Raw genomic sequence first — 19,968 nt, 5'->3', positions numbered from 1 at the left:
TAAGCAGTATTTTCCGCTTACCTCCTTGGATTCCCTTCGCCGTGGCCGTTTTACCCGCGTTATCAAGTCCCACCATCACGAGAGTCACCTTTCTTAAAATAATAAGAATGTGAGATCACTTTCTGAGTTAGTTCAATATTGGGAAAAATATAAAAGCAAATATTCATTCAAGCAACATTTAGGAGCATCTACTGTACAAGACTATCTGCTAGATATTAAGAGTAAAATGATGAATAAATATAGATTTGAAAAGCAAAATTCATAAAGAATACCTTTGAAGTGTTATCCTTTTGTTCTCTAAGCAGAAAAGGGAAATTGTACAACTGCTAACCCAAAGAGCAAAGAAGAAATAAGGGAAAGAAAAGAGAGAAAAATGGAGGGAGATGGATTCTAACACATGAGTTCTGTATCCTGACTAAGAACTAAATTTTCTGAATTAGTTAATTCAGTTAACTGAATCCTAAGGATAATCACAAATCTGGTTTCTTCCTTGTGAAATTACATAAGAAAATAATTATTGTTATATACTCTGTAGCATCTTAACAAGTATAAATCTTAAATATATTCTAGTAACATGATTAACTTAGGTGCTAACATATATGAAAGGACTACAATTATAAAATTTAAAATGTTTCTGATGATATAACTAAACTTCACAGATTCAGGGAAAAAGTACAGTCCAGTTCAATTTTACAACTGAAAAAAAATAAACCTCGCATCAGAAGACATAAGACAATGAGTAAGTTACGAAGAACCAGACCCTAAATCACCTCTATCCTATGGAATTCTTAAACGCAAGCCAGGTTATAGAAGAACAAACCTATTACACTGGTCCTGTCAACATGACAACTCAGTCCACGCTGGAGCTCATTTCTGATCTGGGCTACACTACTGCACAATAAAAGAGACGAGAGGATCCATTAACACCATGGACTGGGGAATGCAGAGAGAAAGCCACGGCTCAGTTCAAACCACAGAGCTACAATCCTATGGGGTAGAGTCATGGTTTCTGCCAAGAATAGTCATTTTTCACGAGCAATCATCCCAAGAAAGGTTAAAAAACTGAACTTAGATTGCAAGAATGAATGTTCTTTCATCTCTCTAGGCCTGGCTCTTGGATCTGAAATTTTTGTTTTTTAAATCCAATTATATTTAAAAAGTCCATATAACAAGGTAAAAAGACAAAGGTAAGTGTGTGAGGCAGTCTACTAATGGGTCACAAGATGAGGAAGAACAAATTCAGTCTTGCAAAAACAAAATTGGTTATTTATTAAACAAATAGTTCCTGACCATCCTCTGACACCAGACACCAGGGTTTTAGGTATTTGAGATACACTTGTTTATTAAAATAAACACAACAATGAAAACCAAACAAACAAAATAAAGTTTTCCTTATGAAACTTGTATTTTACTGGCAGGAGACAAACAATAATAAATATAAGAAATAAGAAAATTATATTACAGCCCTGACAGGCTAGCTCGGTTGGCTAGAGCATCGTGCTGAAGCACAGAGGTTGTCAGTGCAATCCCCGCTCAGGGCACTTACAGGGACAGACCAATGTTCCTATTGTCTCTGTCTCTCCCTCTCCTTTCCTCTCTCTCTCTAAAATCAGTAAAATAAACATTAAAAAAAGAAAGAAAATTATGTTATATAGTGTGTTGTAAGGTGATTAAGTTCTGTAAGAAAAAGAAGAGAGAAGGAGGCCCTGGCCAGTTGGCTCAGGGGTACGGTGTCAGCCTGGCGTGTGGATGTCCCGGGTTCGATTACTGGTCAGGGCACACAGGAGAAGCGCCCATCTGCTTCTCTACCGTTCCCTCTCCCCCTTCTTTCTCTCTTCCCCTTTTGCAGCCAGTGGCTCCACTGGTCCTAGTATCCGCCTCAGGCACTGAGGATAGCTTGGTTGATTTGAGCATCAGTCCCAGATGGGGGCTGCCAGGTGGATCCCAGTCAGAGTATATGTGGGAGTCTGTCTTATCTCCTCTACTCTTACTTGGAAAAGAAGGGAGAAAAAAGAATAGAGAAGGATAAAGGGGAGCAAAAGTAGGCATAGGACGTGGGTTGCAATTTTATGTAGGGTGATTGAGAAGGTAAAGTCTGGCAAAGCCTTGAAGGGTGGAGTTAGTCATGCAAATATATGGGCAATAGAGAACATCTGGGGCAAAGGCATGCAGGTGACGGCATCCTGGAATGTTCCAGTATCAGCAAGGAAGTCAGTGTGGTGAAACCCAGCGAGAAAAAGGCAGGGAAGGGCAGGAGATCAGAAACACATCAAAGGCAAGTTCATGCAGGCCGCTGTAGGCCACGGGGAGACTGACTTCAATGTTAATTTCCTTTCTTATCTGGAAACCTTAGTTTTTGTTTTTTTCCTAAATGTTTTAACCAAACCTACCCATTCTGGAGAACAAACATAAATAGAAGAATGTCTATGCTAGAGTCAGTGAAAGGATCAAGTAAGTCACAGCTAGCAGCAGCCCCATCCCCCACCCCCAGTCAGGTAGTGGTGGGGTCAGTGAGAATGCCCAAGAGATCAACAGCAGATTATGAATTTATGGAGCTGGGGTAGTATGTTGGTACCTCTATCCATGTAAAAAGTTTACCTGCTTTGAAAAATATGAGCTAGGATCCAAGATGGCGACAGAGATGGAAGATGTTCCAATTGCCAGAGTTCTCCAAAGACCAAACTGGAGTTATAACTAAATTTAAGAACAATCATCCTGAGAAACCAACTCAGGAATAAATGAAGAGTCTCATACCAAGGATTCACAGAAAAAGCCACACTGAGACTGGTAGGAAGGGCGGAGATGAGAAAAGGACTGCCCCCACTTCCCCGAGCAGTGGCTCCCATGACGTCTAAGCTATGTGGAGGTTTCTCCTTAGAGGTCTGGGTCCTAAGCACCAGTCAGGGCACCCCAGCCTAGCACACCAGAGCCTAGAAGAGGTGCCCACATAGCATCAGGTGGTGAAAAGAGGTGAGGTTTCTGCCTGTGAGAACGAGACAGGAATTCTCAGAGATGTAGGCACCCTCTTAAGGGGCAATGCAACGATTCTCATTCACAGCCACTTTCCCTGGGCTCTGGCTGCAGGTGGGCTAAGAGGACTAGAGAGGGGACAGGAGAGTGGGAGACGGGCAACCCCACAATGAGACATGGTGGGGAAAGAGCTACCAAGATCCCTGTGCTGAATCATTCTCCAGTACTGCAGTCACCATCTTTCTTGGGTGGAGCAGTCCCCTCCTGCATTAGCCTCTGGGAAATTGAACCGGTGACTTCCATACGCAGGGCCAATGCTCTACTGCTGAGCCACTGGCCAGGACCGCCATGCAAAAGCTTTTTAGTTTGATATAGATGCATTTGTTTATTCCGTACTTTATTTCACTTGCTCAAAGAGATATATCAGCAAAAATATTGCTACAAGAGATATTTGAGAGTCTACTGTCTAAGGTTTCTTCTAGGATTTTTATGGTTTCGTGACTTATATTGAAATTTTTTATTCATTTTGAGTTTATTTTTGTATATGGTATAAGTTGGTGGCCTAGTTTCTTTTTTCTTTTTCTTTTTTGCATGTACCTGTCCAGTTTTCCCATCACCATTTTTTTACTGTCTTTACCCCATTTTATACTCTTGCCTCCTTTGTCAAACAATAACTGACCATAATAGCTTGGGTTTACTTCTGGCTTCTCTGCTCTGTTCCATTGATCTGTATGCCTATTTTTATGCGAGTATCACACTGCTTTATTACAACAGGCTTGATATGAAGTGTGTTACCTCCCACTTTGTTTTCAAGATGGCTGAGGCTATCCAGGTTATTTTATTTTTTGTTTCATATAAATTTTTGAAATATTTGTCCTAGATCTGTGAAGTATGCCATTGGTATTTTAACAGGTATTGCACTGAATCTATTAATTGCTTTGTGTGGAATTATAATGACATTAATACTTCCTATCCATTAATATGGTATATGCTTCCTCTTGTTTGTATCCACCTCAATTTCTTTTTTCAATATCCTATAATTTTCTGAATACAAGTTTTTACCTCTTTAGATAAATTTATTCCTAGGTACTTTATTTTGTTGTTGTAATAGTAAACGGGGTTATTTCCTTGATTTCTCTTTCTGATATTCATTATTGGTGTATAAAAATGCACTGATTTCTGAATATTAATTCTGTATCCTACAATACTTAGCCAAATTTATTATGTCTAGTAGATTTTTGGTAGAGACTTTAGGGTTTTCAATGTACAGTATCATGCCATCAGCAAACTGACATTTTAACTTCTTCCTTTTCAATTTGGATGCCTTTTAATTCTTGTTTGACTGCTGTGATAAGACTTCCAGTACTATGTTTAGTAAGAGTCTTGTCTCTTATCTTAAGAGTAATACTTTTAGTTGTTTTTGTTTGTTTATTAATTTTAATGGGGTGTCATTGATAAATCAGGGTACATATGTTCAGAGAAAAAATCTCCAGATTATTTTGACATTTGATTATGTTGCATACCCCTCACCAAAAGTCGAATTGTGGTCCATCACCTTCTATCTGGTTCTCTTTGTGCCCCTCCCCTCCCCTCCCCCTTTCCCTCTTCTTCTTCTCCCTCTCCCCACCCTGTTACCATCACATTCTTGTCCATGTCTCTGTGTCTCATTTTTATGTACCCTCTATCTTAGTGTTTTTTTTTATTTCACTCAGTATAATGTTATCAACGTCCATCTATGTTATTATAAAGGATCCAATATCATCATTTCTTATGGCTAAGTAGTATTCCATAGTATATATGTACCAAAGCTTTTTAATCCACTTGTCCATTGACGGGCACTTGGGCTGTTTCCAGATCTTCACTATTGTGAACAATGCTGCCATAAACATGAGGGTGCATTTCTCCTTTTGAAACAGTGCTATGGTATTCCTGGGGTATATTCCTAAAAGTGGGATAGCTGGGTCAAAAGGCAATTCAATTTTTAATTTCTTGAGGAATCTCCATACTGTTTTCCACAGTGGCTGCCCCATTCTGCATTCCCAACAGCAGTGCAGGAGGGTTCCCTTTTCTCCACATCCTCCCCAGCACTTATTCTGTGTTGTTTTGTTGATGAGCGCCATTCTGACTGGAGTGAGGTGATATTTCATTGTGGTTTTAATTTGTATTTCTCTAGTGATTAGTGACATTGAGCATTTTTTCATATGCTTATTGGCCATCTGTATATCCTCTTTGGAGAAGTGTCTATTCATTTTTTTTGCCCATTTTTTTTATTGTATTCTTTGTCTTCCTGGTGTTGAGTTTTACAAGTTCTTTATAAATTTTGGTTTTTAACCGCTTGTCAGATGTATTGTCGAATATGTTCTCCTATTGTGTAGTTTGTGTTTTTATTCTGTTCATATTATCTTTAGCTGTGCAAAAGCTTTTTAGTTTGATATAGTCCTACTTGTTTATCCTGTCTCTTATTTCACTTGCCCATGGAGATAAATAGGTAAATATATTGCTGCGAGAGATGTCGGAGCTTACTGCCTATGTTATCTTCTAAGATGCTTATGGTTTCATGGATTACATTTAAGTCTTTTATCCTTTTGAAGTTTATTTTTGTGAATGGTATAAGTTGGTGGTCTAGATTCATTTCTTTGCAGGTATATGTCCAATTTTCCCAACATCATTTATTAAAGAGGCTGTCTTTACTCCATTGTATGCTCTTACCTCTTTTGTAAAACATCAGTTGTCCATATAACTGTGGGTTTATTTCTGGGTTCTCTGTTCTGTTCCATTGATCTATATGCCTGTTCTTATGCTAGTATCAGGATGGCTTGTAGTATACCTTGATATCGGGAAGTGTGATACCTCTTGCTTTATTCTTCCTTTTCAAGATTGCTGAGGCTATTTGTGATCTTTTTTGGTTCCATATAAATTTTTGGAATATGTGTTCTATATCTTTGAAGTATGTCATTGGTATTTTAATTGGTATTGCATTAAATTTATAAATTGCTTTGGGTAATGATGTTTATTCTTCCTAACCATGAGCATGGCATATGCTTCCACTTGTTTGTATCTTCCTTGATTTCTTTTATCAATGTTTTCTAATTTTCTGAGTCCAAGTCTTTAGACTCCCTGGTTAAATTTACTCCTAGATCATTTATTTTTTTGGTTGCAATAGTGAAGGAGATTGTTTCCTTAATTTCTCTTTCTGACTGTTCATTGTTAATGTATAAAAATGTCTCTGATTTCTGAGTACTAATTTTATATCCTGCCACTTTGCTGAATTCATTTATCAGGTCCAGTAGTTTTTTTACTGCAACTTAAGGTTTTCTATATCATATCATCTGCAAATAATGATAGTTTTACTTCTTCTTGTCCAATCTGGAAGCCTTTTATTTCTTCTTCTTGTCTGACTGCTGTGGCTAGGACTTCCAGGACTATGTTGAATAAGAGTGGTAAAGGGGGCACCCCTGCCTTGTTCCTGATCTTAAGGGGATTGCTTTTAGTTTTTGCCTATTGAGTATGATGTTGGCTGTAGGTTTGTCATAGATGACCTTTATCATGTTGAGGCATGTTCCTTGTATTCCCACTTTGCTGAGAGTTTTGATCATGAATGAGTGCTAAATTTTATCAAATGCTTTTTCTGCATCTATTGAAATGATCATGTGGTTTTTCTCCTTCCTTTTGTTTATGTGATGAATCATATTGTTTAATTTGAGAAGGTCGTAACAGCCTTGTCTCCCAAAAATAAATCCCACTTGATCATGGTGTATATTTTTCATATATTACTGGATCTGGTTTGCTAATATTTTGTTGAGGATTTTAGCATCTATATTCACCAGGGATATTGACCTATAATTTTCTTTCTTTGTCTATCTGGTTTTGGAATCAGAATTATGCTCGCCTCATAAAAGGAGCTTGGAAGTCTTCTTTCCTCTTGAATTTTTTGAAATAGCTTGAGAAGGATAGGAGTTAGTTCTTCTTTGAATATTTGGTAGAATTCACTTGTGAAGCCATCAAGCCCAGGACTTTTCTTTGTTGAGAGTTTTTTGATAACTGTTTCGATCTCATTTTTTGTAATTGATCTGTTTAGGTTTTCTGATTCTTCCAGATTGATTTTTGGAACATTGTATGTTTCAAGGAATTTGTCCATTTCATTTAGGTTTAGTTTTTTGGCATACAGTTCTTCATAGTATTTTCTTACAATATTTTGTATTTCTGTTGTGTCAGTTGTTATTTCTCTACTCTCATTTCTCATTTTATTTATTTGAGTCCTCTCTCTCTTTTTCTTGGTAAGTCTAGTTAAAGATTCATTGATCTTGTTTACCTTTTCAAAGAACCAGCTGCTGGTTTCATTGATCCTCTGTATTGTTTCTTTAGCCTCTGTGTCATTAATTTCTGCTCTGATCTTTATTATTGCCTTCCTTCTACAACATCTGGGCTTTGCTTGCTGTTCTTTGTCTAGTTCTTTTAGATGCAGGGTTAAGTTGTTTATTTGAGCTTTTTCTAGCTTCTTAAAGTATGTCTGTAGTGCTATGAACTTCCCTCTCAGTACTGCTTTTGCTGTGTTCCATAAATTTTGAATTGTTGTATGCTCATTATCATTCGTTTCTAGGAAAATTTTTATTTCTTCTTTGATCTCATTGTTAATCCATTCATTATTTAACAATCTGCTATTTAGTTTCCATGTGTTTGAGAATTTTTGAGCTTCTCTGTTGTGGTTCATTTCTAGTTTCATGCCATTGTGATTACAGAAAGTGCTTGATATGATTTCAATCTTCTGAAATTTGTTGAGATCACTTTTGTGCCCTAACATGTGGTCTATCCTAGAGAATGTACCATGAGCACTTGAAAAAAATGTATATTCTACTGCTTTAGGGTGAAAGGTTCTGAAGATATCTATTAAATCCAGTTGATCTAGTATGTCCTTTAAGTCTATTTCTTTGTTAATTTTCTTTCCTGAGAATCTATCTAGTGATGTTTGTAGGGTATTTAAATGACCTACTATTATAGTATCACTATTGATATCTCCCTTTATATACATCAAAGTCTGCTTTATATATTTAGGTGCTCCTATATTAGATGTATAGATAATTATAATGGTTATATCTTCCTGTTGGATTGCTCCCTTTATCATTATGTAGTGACCTCCTTTATCTCTTACTATAGCCTTTGTTTTAAAGTCCATTTTGTCTGATATAAATTGCTACCCCAGCTTGTTTTTCACTTCCATTTGCATGAAATATTTTTTTTCTATCCTTTTACCTTCAGTCTATGTGCATCTTTTGATTTAAGGTGTGTCTCTTGTAGACAGCATATGTACAGGTCCTGTTTTCTTTTCCATGCGGCTACCCTATGTCTTTTGATTGGATCATTTAATCCATTTACATTTAAGGTTATTATTGATGTTTAGTTGTTGATTGCCATTTTATTCTTTAAAGCTATATTCCTATTTTCCCACTTTGATCTGTTTACAACAGGCTCCTTAACATTTCCTGCAGCATTGGTTTGGTTGTAATGAATTCCTTGAGTTTGCTTTTTTTTTTCTCTGGGAAGCTTTTTATTTCTCCTTCAGTTTTAAATGATAGCCTTGCTGGTTAAAGTAGTCTTGGTTGTAGGTTCTTGTTCTGCATTACTTTGAATATTTCTTGCCATTTCCTTCTGGCCACAAGTGTTTCTGTTGAGAAGTCGAATGTCATCCTTATGGGGGCTCCTTTGTAGGTGATAGCCTTTTTTTTCTCTAGCAGCTTTTAATATTTTCTCTTTATCACTTAGCTTTGGTATTTTAATTATGATGTGTCTTGGTATAGATTTCTTTGGGTTTCTCTTTAATGGAGTTCTCTGTGCTTCTTGAACTTGTGAGTTTTTCCTGCATTAATTTAGGGAAGTTTACAGCTATGATATGATTGAACAAAGTCTCTATCCCTTGTTCTTTCTCTTCTTCTTCAGGAACCCCTAGGATGCGGATGTTATTTCTCTTCATGTTGTCACAGAGCTCTCTAAGAGATTCCTCAGACTCTTTAATTCTCTTTTCCTTTTTGTGCGCTGCTTCCATGCCTTCGTTCAACTTGTCCTCCAACTCGCTGATTCGATCCTCAGCTTCATCCATCCTGTTTTTAATTCCTTTTCATTGTGGCCTTCATTTCTGATATTGTATTTGTCATCTCCAACTGATTCTTTTTTAATATTTCAATGTCCTTTTGTATACTTGCTATTTCTTTATTTAGGGGTTTGTAATGACCATCCATTATTGTTCTAAGATCTTTGAGCATCCTTACAATCATTATTTTAATCTCTGCATCCAGAAGTTTGGTTATTTCCATATCACTCAGTTCATTTCCGGGATGTTTCCCTTGGGGATTCAGTTGGATTGCACTTCTATTGTTTGGAGAGCTGGTTGAGTCTAGGCTTGGTGTTGTCCGCCTCCAGTTTTCAGTTGTGTTATATTTATATCTAGGTCTTCTTGGGTTGGCATCAGCTGTTTTTTGTAATCCACTTTCAGATTTGGCTCTTTTTAGTAGATCCATTTTGAAGTCTTGATTTGTTTGTTTTCTTCTCAGTTTTCTTAACACCTGGTAGTCTTGTTTACTGATCTCAGCAGGGGGCTTATTTGAAACTGTATCCAGGAATGTGGTGAGTGTAACCTGACACTGTCTCTGGGGGCAGGGTGCCTTCTCTGCTTCAGTAGGGAGAGGTGTCTCTCAGATCTCCATGGAGACTTGAGTTACTGCCCCTCCTCCCCACTTCTTGTTTTCACCTGTGTCTTGTTGTGCTGATTGAAGCTGGAAAGCTGTCTGAAGATGTGACCCAGAACCACTTTAATCTTGTGTTATGTGGAAGGATCAACCCCTCCCCCAGCTATGGCCGCCTCCAGCACTGGATGAGTCAGCTTTTCAGGTCATCCCATGCATTCTTCTGCCCCTCACCATCTGTCTCTCTCTCCCCTTTCCTTTTGGAAGACAAGCCAGCCCTTTCAACACACCTCGTTCTCAAGTCCCCAGGCAAGTGGCTGTGAGCAATATTTTTTGCTCTTTTCCTTGGAGTGAGAGCCCTTCTGGGCTCTTAGCCTCACCCCCCTTCTCTTCCTGTAAGCAGGGGAGACTCACTGCTCCTTGGCGCTCCCTACCAGGCTTGGTGTGGCTTCTTCTTTGCTCCTTGGTTTTTGAGAGCTGTTCTTGTAGTCCAGAGTTGGTTTTTCATGCTAATTATTCCTGAATTAATTTGTAATCCAGTTTGGTGGTGTGAGCTGGGAGTCTGTTCATCTGCCTACTCCGCTGCCATCTTCAGGTCCTAATACTTTTAGTTTTTGCACATTGAGTATGATGTTGGCTGTAGGTGTGTCATATATGGTCTTTATTATATTGAGGTATGTTCCCTCTATTCCCATTTTTCCAAGAGTTTTTGTCATAAACGGGTACTGGATTTTATCAAATTCTTTTTCTGCATCTACTGATATGATGAGATTGCTATACCTCAATTTGCTTATGTGATGTACCACATTTACTGATTTGTAAATATTATTCCAGCCTTGTATCCATGGAACAAATCCCACTTGATCACAATGTATAATATTTTTAATGTATTGTTGGATTGCTTTGCTAATATTTGTTGAAAATTTTAGCATCTATGTTCATAGGGGATTGGCCCTTTGTTTCCTTTTCCTTTCGTTGTAGTATCTTCACCTTGTTTTGGAATAGGATAATGCATGCATCGTAAAATGAGCTTGGAAGTCTTTCCTTCTCTTGAATTTTTTGGAGTAGTTTGACAAGGATAGGTGTTAGCTCTCATATGAATGTTTGGTCAAATTCACCTGTGAAGTCATACAGTCCAGGACTTTTGTTTCTGGGAGGTTTTTTTTTATTATTACTGCTTCAATTTCCTTAATTGTAATGTCTGCTCAGGTTTTCTGATTCTTCCAAATTCAGTTTTGGAAGATTGTACGTTTCTATGAATTTATCAATGTCACCCAGATTGTACAATTTGTTGGTATATAATTCTTTGTAGTATTTTCTTACAATCCTCTCTATTAGTGATGTCTACTGTTACTTCTCTTTTATTTCTAATTTTATTTATTTGGGTTCTCTATTTTTCTTAATGAGTCTGGTTAAAGGTTCATCAATCTTGTTTACCTTTTCAAAGAACCAGCTCTTGGTTCCACTTACCTTTTGTATCTTTTTTTTTGTCTCTATTTTAGTCATTTATTTTCCCACTGATCTTTATTATTTCCTTCCTTCCACTTCCTCTGGGCTTTGTTTTTTGCTGTTTTTATAGTTCTTTTGGGTGTAGGGTTAGATTGTGGATTTGAGATTTTTCTTGTTTCTTGAGGTAAGCCTGTAGTGCTATGAAATCTCCTCTTAGGACTGCTTTCGCTGTGTCACATGATTTTGGATTGTTGTATGTTCATTTTCATTTGTTTCCAGTGTTTGATATCTTCCTTAATCTCATTGTTAACCCAGTCTTTGTTTAATAACATACTATTTAGTCTCCTTTGAGTGTTTTTCACCTTTTTAAATTGTAGTTGATTTCTAGTTTCATGCCTTTGTGGTCAGAAAAGATGCATGGTGTGACTTCAATTTTAGTAAAACATTTTGAGACTTGTTTTGTGTCCTAACATAGTATATCCTAGAAAATGTACCATGTGCACTTGAAAAAAATTATATTCCAGTGCTTTGGGGTGAAATGCTCTGAAGATAATAAATCCAGCTGATCTAATGAGTTATTTAAGCACTCTTTTCTTGTTGATTTTCTGTTTGGATCTATCCATTGATGTCAGTAGAACGTTAAAATCCCCTACTATGCCTGTATTCTTGTCAATCTGTCCCTTTATGTCTAAAGTGATCCTATATTTGGTGCGTCAATGTTAACAATGGTCATATTCTCTTGTTGGATTGCTTCTTTTATCATTATGTAGTGACCTTCTTTGTCTCTTACTACAGTGTTTTGTTGTTGTTTTAGAGAGAGAGACAGACAGGAACAGACTAGAAGGGAGAGAGATGAGAAGCATCAACTCATAGTTTTGGCAGAACTATGACCCCTGCTGCAACAATAAGAATGCCAGGACTTGGGTAAGTAGCACCTGGGGTTCTGATTTTCACTTCTAGATGCTATGTGAGCTCTTCCTCCCATACCTGTTGTTCTGGAGTGGGTATCCTAGCATAGGTTTGGGACCCTCCCCCCACTCTCCTGGTGTGGGGAAGGAGCTCCTTGGACACAATATCCCTCTGCCCCTTCAGCCACTGCACATGGGTTCAGGGGGTTAGCCCTTTCCCGCCTCTGCCCTCTTTACTGGTCTCTATGTGGCCTCTTCTGCAGCTCTTTGGTTTTAATTTTTCAGTTCAGCTATCTTTCAGTTGGTTTTTCCAGTTAAATGCTCAATATTTCAGCTGTGAATTAGGTTTGGGGTCAGGAGCTAGTGAGTGTAGTGTTCACCCATTTTCAGTCATCTTGGAATCCCCAATAACTATTATTACAGCATCAAATTCAAGACAGGGAGTCCATGAGATGAGATCATAGAGATGGACAGAGACCAAGTAATGGAGGAGGACTACTGGCTTCAGTTTTATACAAGTGATGCTTGTCTCACACTGAAGTCAGAAGCTGGAGGAGAGGTCTGGACTGGGTTTAGGAGACATATCTGTGGTAGCTGAAACTATGATAAGCGATTAAAGAGCCTGGGAGGGAAAGAAGCCGGTGGACCAGGGAGCACAGAACTCTGAGAACCTTTGAAGAAACCCTTACAATTGTGGTTAGAAAGAAATGAGACCAAAGAAATGGCAGCATTGGAAGAGATTCCAATAGGGTTAAAAAACTGAACAATATCAAGTGCTGCAAAGTTTTGGGGGTTTTTTTTGTTTTGTTTTGTTTTGACAGAGACAGAGAGACAGAGAGAGGGACAGATAGGGTCAGACAGACAAGAAGGGAGAGAGAATGAGAATCATCAATTCCTCGTTGCAGCTCTCCAGCTGTTCACTCATTGATCTCTCACATGTGCCTTAACCAGGGGGCTCCAGCAAAGTGAGTGACCCCTTGCTCAAGCCAGAGACCTTGGGCTCAAGCCAGCAACCCTGTGCTCAATCCAGGAGATCCTGTGCTCAAGCCAGCAACTTCAGGGTTTTGAACCTGGGTTCTCTGCGTTTCAGTCTGATATTCTATCCACTGCTCCACCACCTGGTCAGGTAAATGCTGCAAAGTTTTGTAAAATAAATGTATCTCCTCATAATTGGCCCAAATTAAGTACCTTAGAAATAAATGCTCTCAATTTCCCCCAAACTTTGCAATAATCAATACTATGATTTTACATAGCATGTCTTGACAGTTCAAAGCTATTTTACTGTGTCTTTTATCTTCATATTGCCCCTTGTTTGCAGAGCTAATAAGATGTTACTCAATAGCTGTTTCTATGGAAAGTTTAAATATAACCGTTTGTAAAAACAATTAATTTTAAAAGGTAACTTGAACCATTTTGCTTACCCTAAAATTAACACATTTACACACACACTCAGATAGATATACATCAGGGGTCCAGGTAGTCTGGCTCATTTTCATCAAGATATCCTATAATGTCCCCCCAAGATTTAGACCTATCACAATCATAACCTAGTTCCTGGACCTAATAAAAGATAGATTACCTAGGAATAAGTAAGTTAACTAAAGTCATGAATTGCCTGCTGTTAATAAAAACTACCTATGATGTTGATGAAAATCAACCACGGTAGTTTTCTGCTTAATATATGTGCTGCCGAAGCGAGCACGGTAGTTTTCTGCTTAAAATCCTTAAACAGAATCAAGTGAAACCCTGCAGCCTTTTCTCCTGTCACTCCCCAAGACAATTTCAAAACCAGCGATCCCCTGACCTTCCGGATCATCAGTGCGACCATAGTAAACAGACCCTAACTTTGCTGTGCAAATTCTACGGTGTCTTCTACCAGAATGCCTCTTCATAAACTCTGTAGCCCCAGTATCAAATGTGCTTAGCACACATCAGGCATCTTCCTGAATGAAACAATAATTCTGATCCCCCATTTGCTGAGTAAATAGTAAGGAAAATTAAAATATATAACTTCAACTTGACAGAGGACTACACAGAATTTATAAAAATCTTAACATCACCTATCTTCTAAAATCAAACTGGTTACATGAAAAAGTTTACATGACCATAGTTTCAGGGTAACAACAGTGGAAAAGATTGTGAAAACAATTCTGAATAGAAAACATAAAAAGTAGGGATTAAAAGACTAACGGCATGTTTTATATATTTTATTTCATGGTCCCTTCTTATATAAAATATATAAAAATTAACATGCCAGATATGTAAGCAACATAATATTGCAGTTTTGAATTCAGATTCAGAAAACATTTGAATTTTTTATCTTTTCTGAATGACATTATTGCAATAATTTGAATATCTACAACTCTAAACCTCATCTGTCAACTAAGAAAGACAATACTTTAAATAAGATAATTACATAAAACCCATTTCAAACAAAAAACTATTATGCAAGTCAAAGTAAAACACCAAAAAACAAAACCTGCCATATCAAAACATATTTATTACCTAAAATATTTAAAACTACATGGAGCAAGTTCTAAATTTAAAAGTAACATTAATACATACATTAAAGGATTTGGAAACACTGTTTATGATACATAGTTGAGAGAATAGAAAGCATCTACAACAAAATGATACAATGAAAAAAAATTATCCCCCAAATAAATTATGATGTGATTTTCTTATAGAAGTGCATGACTTTTGGACATTTTAATTCAGATTGTACAGCTCAGAATAATATTATATCAAAATCACTATCTAAATTTATGGGCTACTGTACTAATAAATAGTAAGAGGACCAAACTTGGGATCATGTGTTAGCTTTTAAGTCTTGATCAGGTCAAAATTTTAATGTCATTTTGTTCACTTCTAAAATATAAAGGGGTAGAATCAGGGTATTGCAAGGTCCCAAACTGTACTAAAACTCTAAATTTTTACCCTGAATAAACAAGAAGCTATATGGGGATAAAAAGAAATATAAGATATTCCAGTTCTTCATATAGCACTATTAAGATAATCCTTACTAATCTGTATGTACAGCTTAATTAAGAAATTAAGAACTCAGCAATTTCTATAAATGGTATAAATTTACAGTTATATTCATTTAGACCAAGAAAGATGGTTATTAGGGTGCTAACTGTTCCCGCACTGAAACAACTTCAGAGAGGAGATGACACACCATATCACGGCATGTGTTACCAGGCACCATTACTGATCAATGCACATTGCTTCCTGTGATATCTGAGCCTCGTCTTTTCAACTCAGCCACAGTGAACAACAATTTACTAAGACATTTGAAGTAAAGGTTTGCTAATCTGAAATATGACATCAAAAAACATAGATGGGCAAGAAACTAATAGTTCCCACAAGTGGGTAACTGTGGGGAGGAATGGTAGAAATTAAATTGAGTGAAGAAAACTTCAAGGATTTATTGTCTGTTTTTTAGAAAAAAAACTGAAATATAATAAGCAAAGGTTGATATCTATAAAACCTGGGTGGTGAGCATATAAATATTTATATTTTTATTTTTGTGTAAATAATGGTCAAAATAGTTTTATTATTTTAAATTATAATACATAATCCTTGTTGGCAAAGTTCTTTCACTTAAATTAATGTGAACGTTCCGCTTATCCTAGGTAGACCATTCTGGAAATCATGCTCATAGGAAACTCAGGGAGCACAAAGTTCTTCAAAACCTAGGTAAAATTAAACTCCTTCCAAAATCCTGCCACTAATTCTTGATAAAAATCTTGAAAATTGGCCTGACCTGTGGTGGTGCAGTGGATAAAGCATCGACCTGGAAATGCTGAGGTCGCCGGTTCGAAACCCTGGGCTTGCCTGGTCAAGGCACATATGGGAGTTGATGCTTCCAGCTCCTCCCCCCTGTCTCTCTCCCCCTCTCTCTCCTCTCTAAAATGAATAAATAAAATTAAAAAAAATAAAAATTAAAAAAATTAAAAAAAAAATCTTGAAAATCACCTTTCAACTCTTGCATATTCTCTCATACCTTATATGTACTATTTCATCAACTGGATGCTAGCGGGTATAAAAAATTAAGAGTCCAGAGTATGTAGATGATACTATGTAAGGGTGAGGACCTGCTTTACAGATATTGACTGAGTACCATGGCTTGAAAAACTTCGTTTTGAGCTCAGCATGAAGGTTGCTCCTAAAACACTAATAAATTTCAATACAGATTTAAGTTAAAAATTAAAATATAGGCCCTGGCTGGTTGACTCAGTGGTAGAGGTTTGACCCAGCATGTGGAAGTCCCAGGTTCGATTCTGGGTCAGGGCACACAGAAGAAGTGCCCATCTGTTTTTCTACCCCTTTCCCTCTTGCCCCCCCCCCTCTCTCTCTCTCTCTCTCATCTCCTCCTGCAGCCAAGGCTCAATTGGAGTGAGTTGGCTCTAGGTGCTGAGGATGGTTCCATGGCCTCCACCTCAGGTGCTAAGAAGAGCTCCTTGCTGCGTAACAGAGCAGAGTATCGCCCCCTGTGGGCTTGCTGGATGGATCCTGGTCAGGGTACATGTGACAGTCTGTCTCTGCCTCCCCTCCTCTCACTGAATTAAAAAAATAAATAAAACATAAGTGTACTAGAAAAAAATGTGTAAATAAATATAATATTGGAGTAGTAATGAACTTCCTAAAACATATTACACTGAAAAAGTGATATGTTTGAATAAAAAAATTATAAATGTTTATGATTCAAAAACCAGTAAAAAATGAAAAAACATAACAGAAGAAAAATATCTTCACTGTATACCACAGAGAAACAGTTACTATAATAAACATTTAAAGTCTCTTTTAGAAAGTTCAGGCCCTGGCCGGTTGGCTCAGTGGTAGAGCATCGGCCTGGCGTGCGGAAGTCCTGGGTTCGATTCCCGGCCAGGGCACACAGGAGAAGCACCCATCTGCTTCTCCACCCCTCCCCTTCTCCTTCCTCTCCGTCTCTCTCTTCCCCTCTCGCAGCCAAGGCTCCACTGGAGCCAAGTTGGCCGGGGCGCTGAGGATGGCTCCACGGCCTCTGCCTCAGGCGCTAGAGTGGCTCTGGTTGCAACAGAGCGACGCCCCAGATGGGCAGAGTATCGCCCCCTGGTGGGCGTGCCAGGTGGATCCCGGTCGGGTGCATGTGGGAGTCTGACTGACTGCCTCCCCGTTTCCAGCTTCAGAAAAATATAAAAAAAAAAAAAAAAGAAAGAAAGTTCAGTAAGAAAATGTATCTGCCCCAATAGAAAAACATAAAAGGGAATCACTGGGAGATTCCCCAAAGAATACAAATGTCTAAGCAAAATTATTGAATCTTACTAGTAATAAAAAGTAAAAACTAAAAGCAAACAGTGTTTCTCCTTATAATCTGGAAAAAACTAAATGAAAATTCTCTTTTTAAAATATTTTTAAGGGAAAAAAATGATACTTTCAAACACTGCAGGAAGGAGTAGAAACTGAATAAAACCTTTTCTGATATGAGCAATTCAACTATATCAAATTTTATACAATTTTTTTATCATTTGATCTAGAATTTTCAAAAATATTTATATACAAAATGTTCCCCAAAGCATTGCTGTTAAACAGTGAAATATTTTAAGCATTACAAAGATATAATAACAGGGATGGTTAAACACACTTTGATGAATCTATGTAATGTACTACTCTGCTGCTATTAAAAAAAGATAAAAAATACATAACAATGCAGAAAGGTGTGAATTGTACATTAAAGTAAAAAAACAACTAAAAAGCTGAAAAATAGCACTAAGAATCTTATTATTGTTTTAAAATTTATATGCACAGAAGAGATTCCACACTAAAATATTAAAAGTGCTCATCTCTGGGGCTCTGAGATTATGAGTAACTTAAACTTGCCACTTTTTGCTTAACTGAGCCTTCAATGTTCTACAGTAAACTTGCATTACCTTTAAATAACAACAAACACATATTATTTTTAAATGTTTTAAAACTAGCAACAGCTCCTGTCTACAACATATCTTGTAGGACTAGTGAAGAGTTAAGTACATATTTCATTACAATACATGGGTAAGTAGAGATAAATGCAAGATGCTAGGCAAACATAATGAAAGGGTAAAAATTGTAGCTGGTAATTCAAAGAGAGCTTCCTGAAGAAGAAAGTCTCCCAGCTGAGATTTGAAGCATGTTAAGGTACAGTCCAAAAAAAAAAAAAAAACTGGAAAAAGAGAAGGAAGTAGAGAACTTAAGTACTCTACTGATAGGGAGTAGAATTTGGCATGATAGGAGAATAGGAGGAAAAAGAATGGCTTATGAGAAGTCCATGTGACCAGGTTCAAGTCAAATCATGAGTAACCTGTATGTAATAAGTTTATATGTTATCCTGAAAGCAATTAGGAAAGACTGCAGATCTAAAATCTGTTGTCTATTAAAAAGATCGCGGACAGCAGTGTGGAGAATTACTCAGAAGACGAGATTAGAAAGTCTGTCAAAGCAATCTTGGAGAATGGAATAATGGACAGCAGCAGGTATGAAAAGGCTAAAAAAGTGCAAGATATTTACGTGGTAAAAAGTGGGTAGAAACCAAAGGACTTGATGATTTAAGAGAACAAACCACAAAGGGGTGTCCAGGATCATTCTTGGCTGCTGATTTGGGCAACAGGAAGGCACAAGAATTTGGCATGGAAATGAAAGAGGACTTATGCTCAATTTTAGACGTGCTGGGATCGAGGGTTCTGTGGCAACTGGCTCTGGGTGGTAGACGAGCCTTTGTGCTGGAAACATGGACTTGGGAGTGAATGTTAAAATGGCAAATGAAGTGCCAATATAAGGTGAGATTCACCACAAAGGGAGAGTGCGTAGAAGAAAAGAGAGCTGAAGACAGACCCTGGGACAAAGTTGGAAGTTAGACTAAGAAAGGCTAAATGGCAGAAAGACAAAGAAAAGGAAAAAGAGAGAAAAATTTAAAAGCTCAGAAGAAAGAATCAGAGAATTTCAAAAAGAGAGCGGTCTGAAGTATCAAATGATGTCAAGAGATTGAAAAGAATCCATTGGATTTAACAACCAGGTCGTGCTGGTGTAGTAAAACAACTGAACTGAAGGGTCTGGGCAGATGTCTTCTAATGGAAGACGTTAAGGAATGCATGAGAGGGGAGGAGGCTGAGACCGTGGCCGTAATCCCCTGTCAACAGCTAAGCTTGGGGTGAAGGGAAGGAGGATGGGTGCTGAGTGGCTGCAGGAAAAGGGCCTCGTTTAATATGATAGACACAGGCCTGACCTGTGGTGGTGCAGTGGGTAAAGCGTTGACCTGTAATGCTGAGGTCACAGGTTCAAAACCCCAGGTTTGCGCAGTCATGGTACATACAGGAAGCAACTATGAGTTGATGCTTCCAGCTTCTCCCCTCTCTTTTTCTCTCTCCCTCTCTCTCTCTCTCCTCTGTCTAAAAATCAAAACTTAAAATCTAAATTAATAAATTAATAATAATAATAAGACACAGAATAATGTCCTCTCAAAGATACCCACATCCTAACCCCTGGAACTTATATGAATATTTTACCACATATGGCAAAAGGAATTTATGAATGGGGAGTATATCTTGGAGTATCCAGAAAAATCACAAGATTCCTTGAAAAAGAGAGGCAGACTATCAGAGATGATGCTATGCTGCCGGCTTTGAAGATGGAGGAAGGGGGCCATGGGACAAATATCACAAACAGATTCTTTGCTGGAAAAAGCAAAGAAAAAAAGATTCTTCCCTAGACACTCCAGAAGGTATGCAACTCTGCTTACCATTTAAGGCTTCTGAAGTCAAAACTGTAGGATAATAAATTTGTGTTGTTTGAAATCACTAAGTTACAGCAGCAATTTAGTGCGTGTGTCTGTGTGCATGTTTAGGTAATGAAACCAAGTGTCCTTATGACTTTAAACTTGCTTTTAAATCATAGCCCTAGAAATCGTATGTCTCTCTATATCCACCCCTCAGAGACCCAGCCTTTCACCC

General features: G+C 37.7%; 1 protein-coding gene across 3 annotated transcripts in view; it reads right to left on the bottom strand.

Moving 5' to 3' along the window:
• ARL13B (ADP ribosylation factor like GTPase 13B) overlaps positions 1-19,968 on the bottom strand; it is an 80,592-nt gene that overhangs the window by 55,159 nt on the left and 5,465 nt on the right. Inside the window, exon 2 of one of the 3 annotated variants that reach the window (XM_066241535.1) lies at positions 22-92. The exons of 1 other annotated variant lie outside the window; for it this stretch is intronic. In XM_066241535.1, the coding sequence (XP_066097632.1) occupies positions 22-92 (71 nt within the window). The remainder of the gene's footprint in view (positions 1-21; positions 93-19,968) is intronic. One more of the 3 variants, XM_066241536.1, reaches the window with a different exon arrangement.

This window comes from Saccopteryx bilineata, chromosome 8 (assembly GCF_036850765.1).
Source record: "Saccopteryx bilineata isolate mSacBil1 chromosome 8, mSacBil1_pri_phased_curated, whole genome shotgun sequence".
NCBI lineage: Eukaryota > Metazoa > Chordata > Mammalia > Chiroptera > Emballonuridae > Saccopteryx > Saccopteryx bilineata.
The sequence above is the reverse complement of the archived record's forward strand: the minus strand, read 5'-3'. Positions and strand labels throughout refer to the sequence as shown.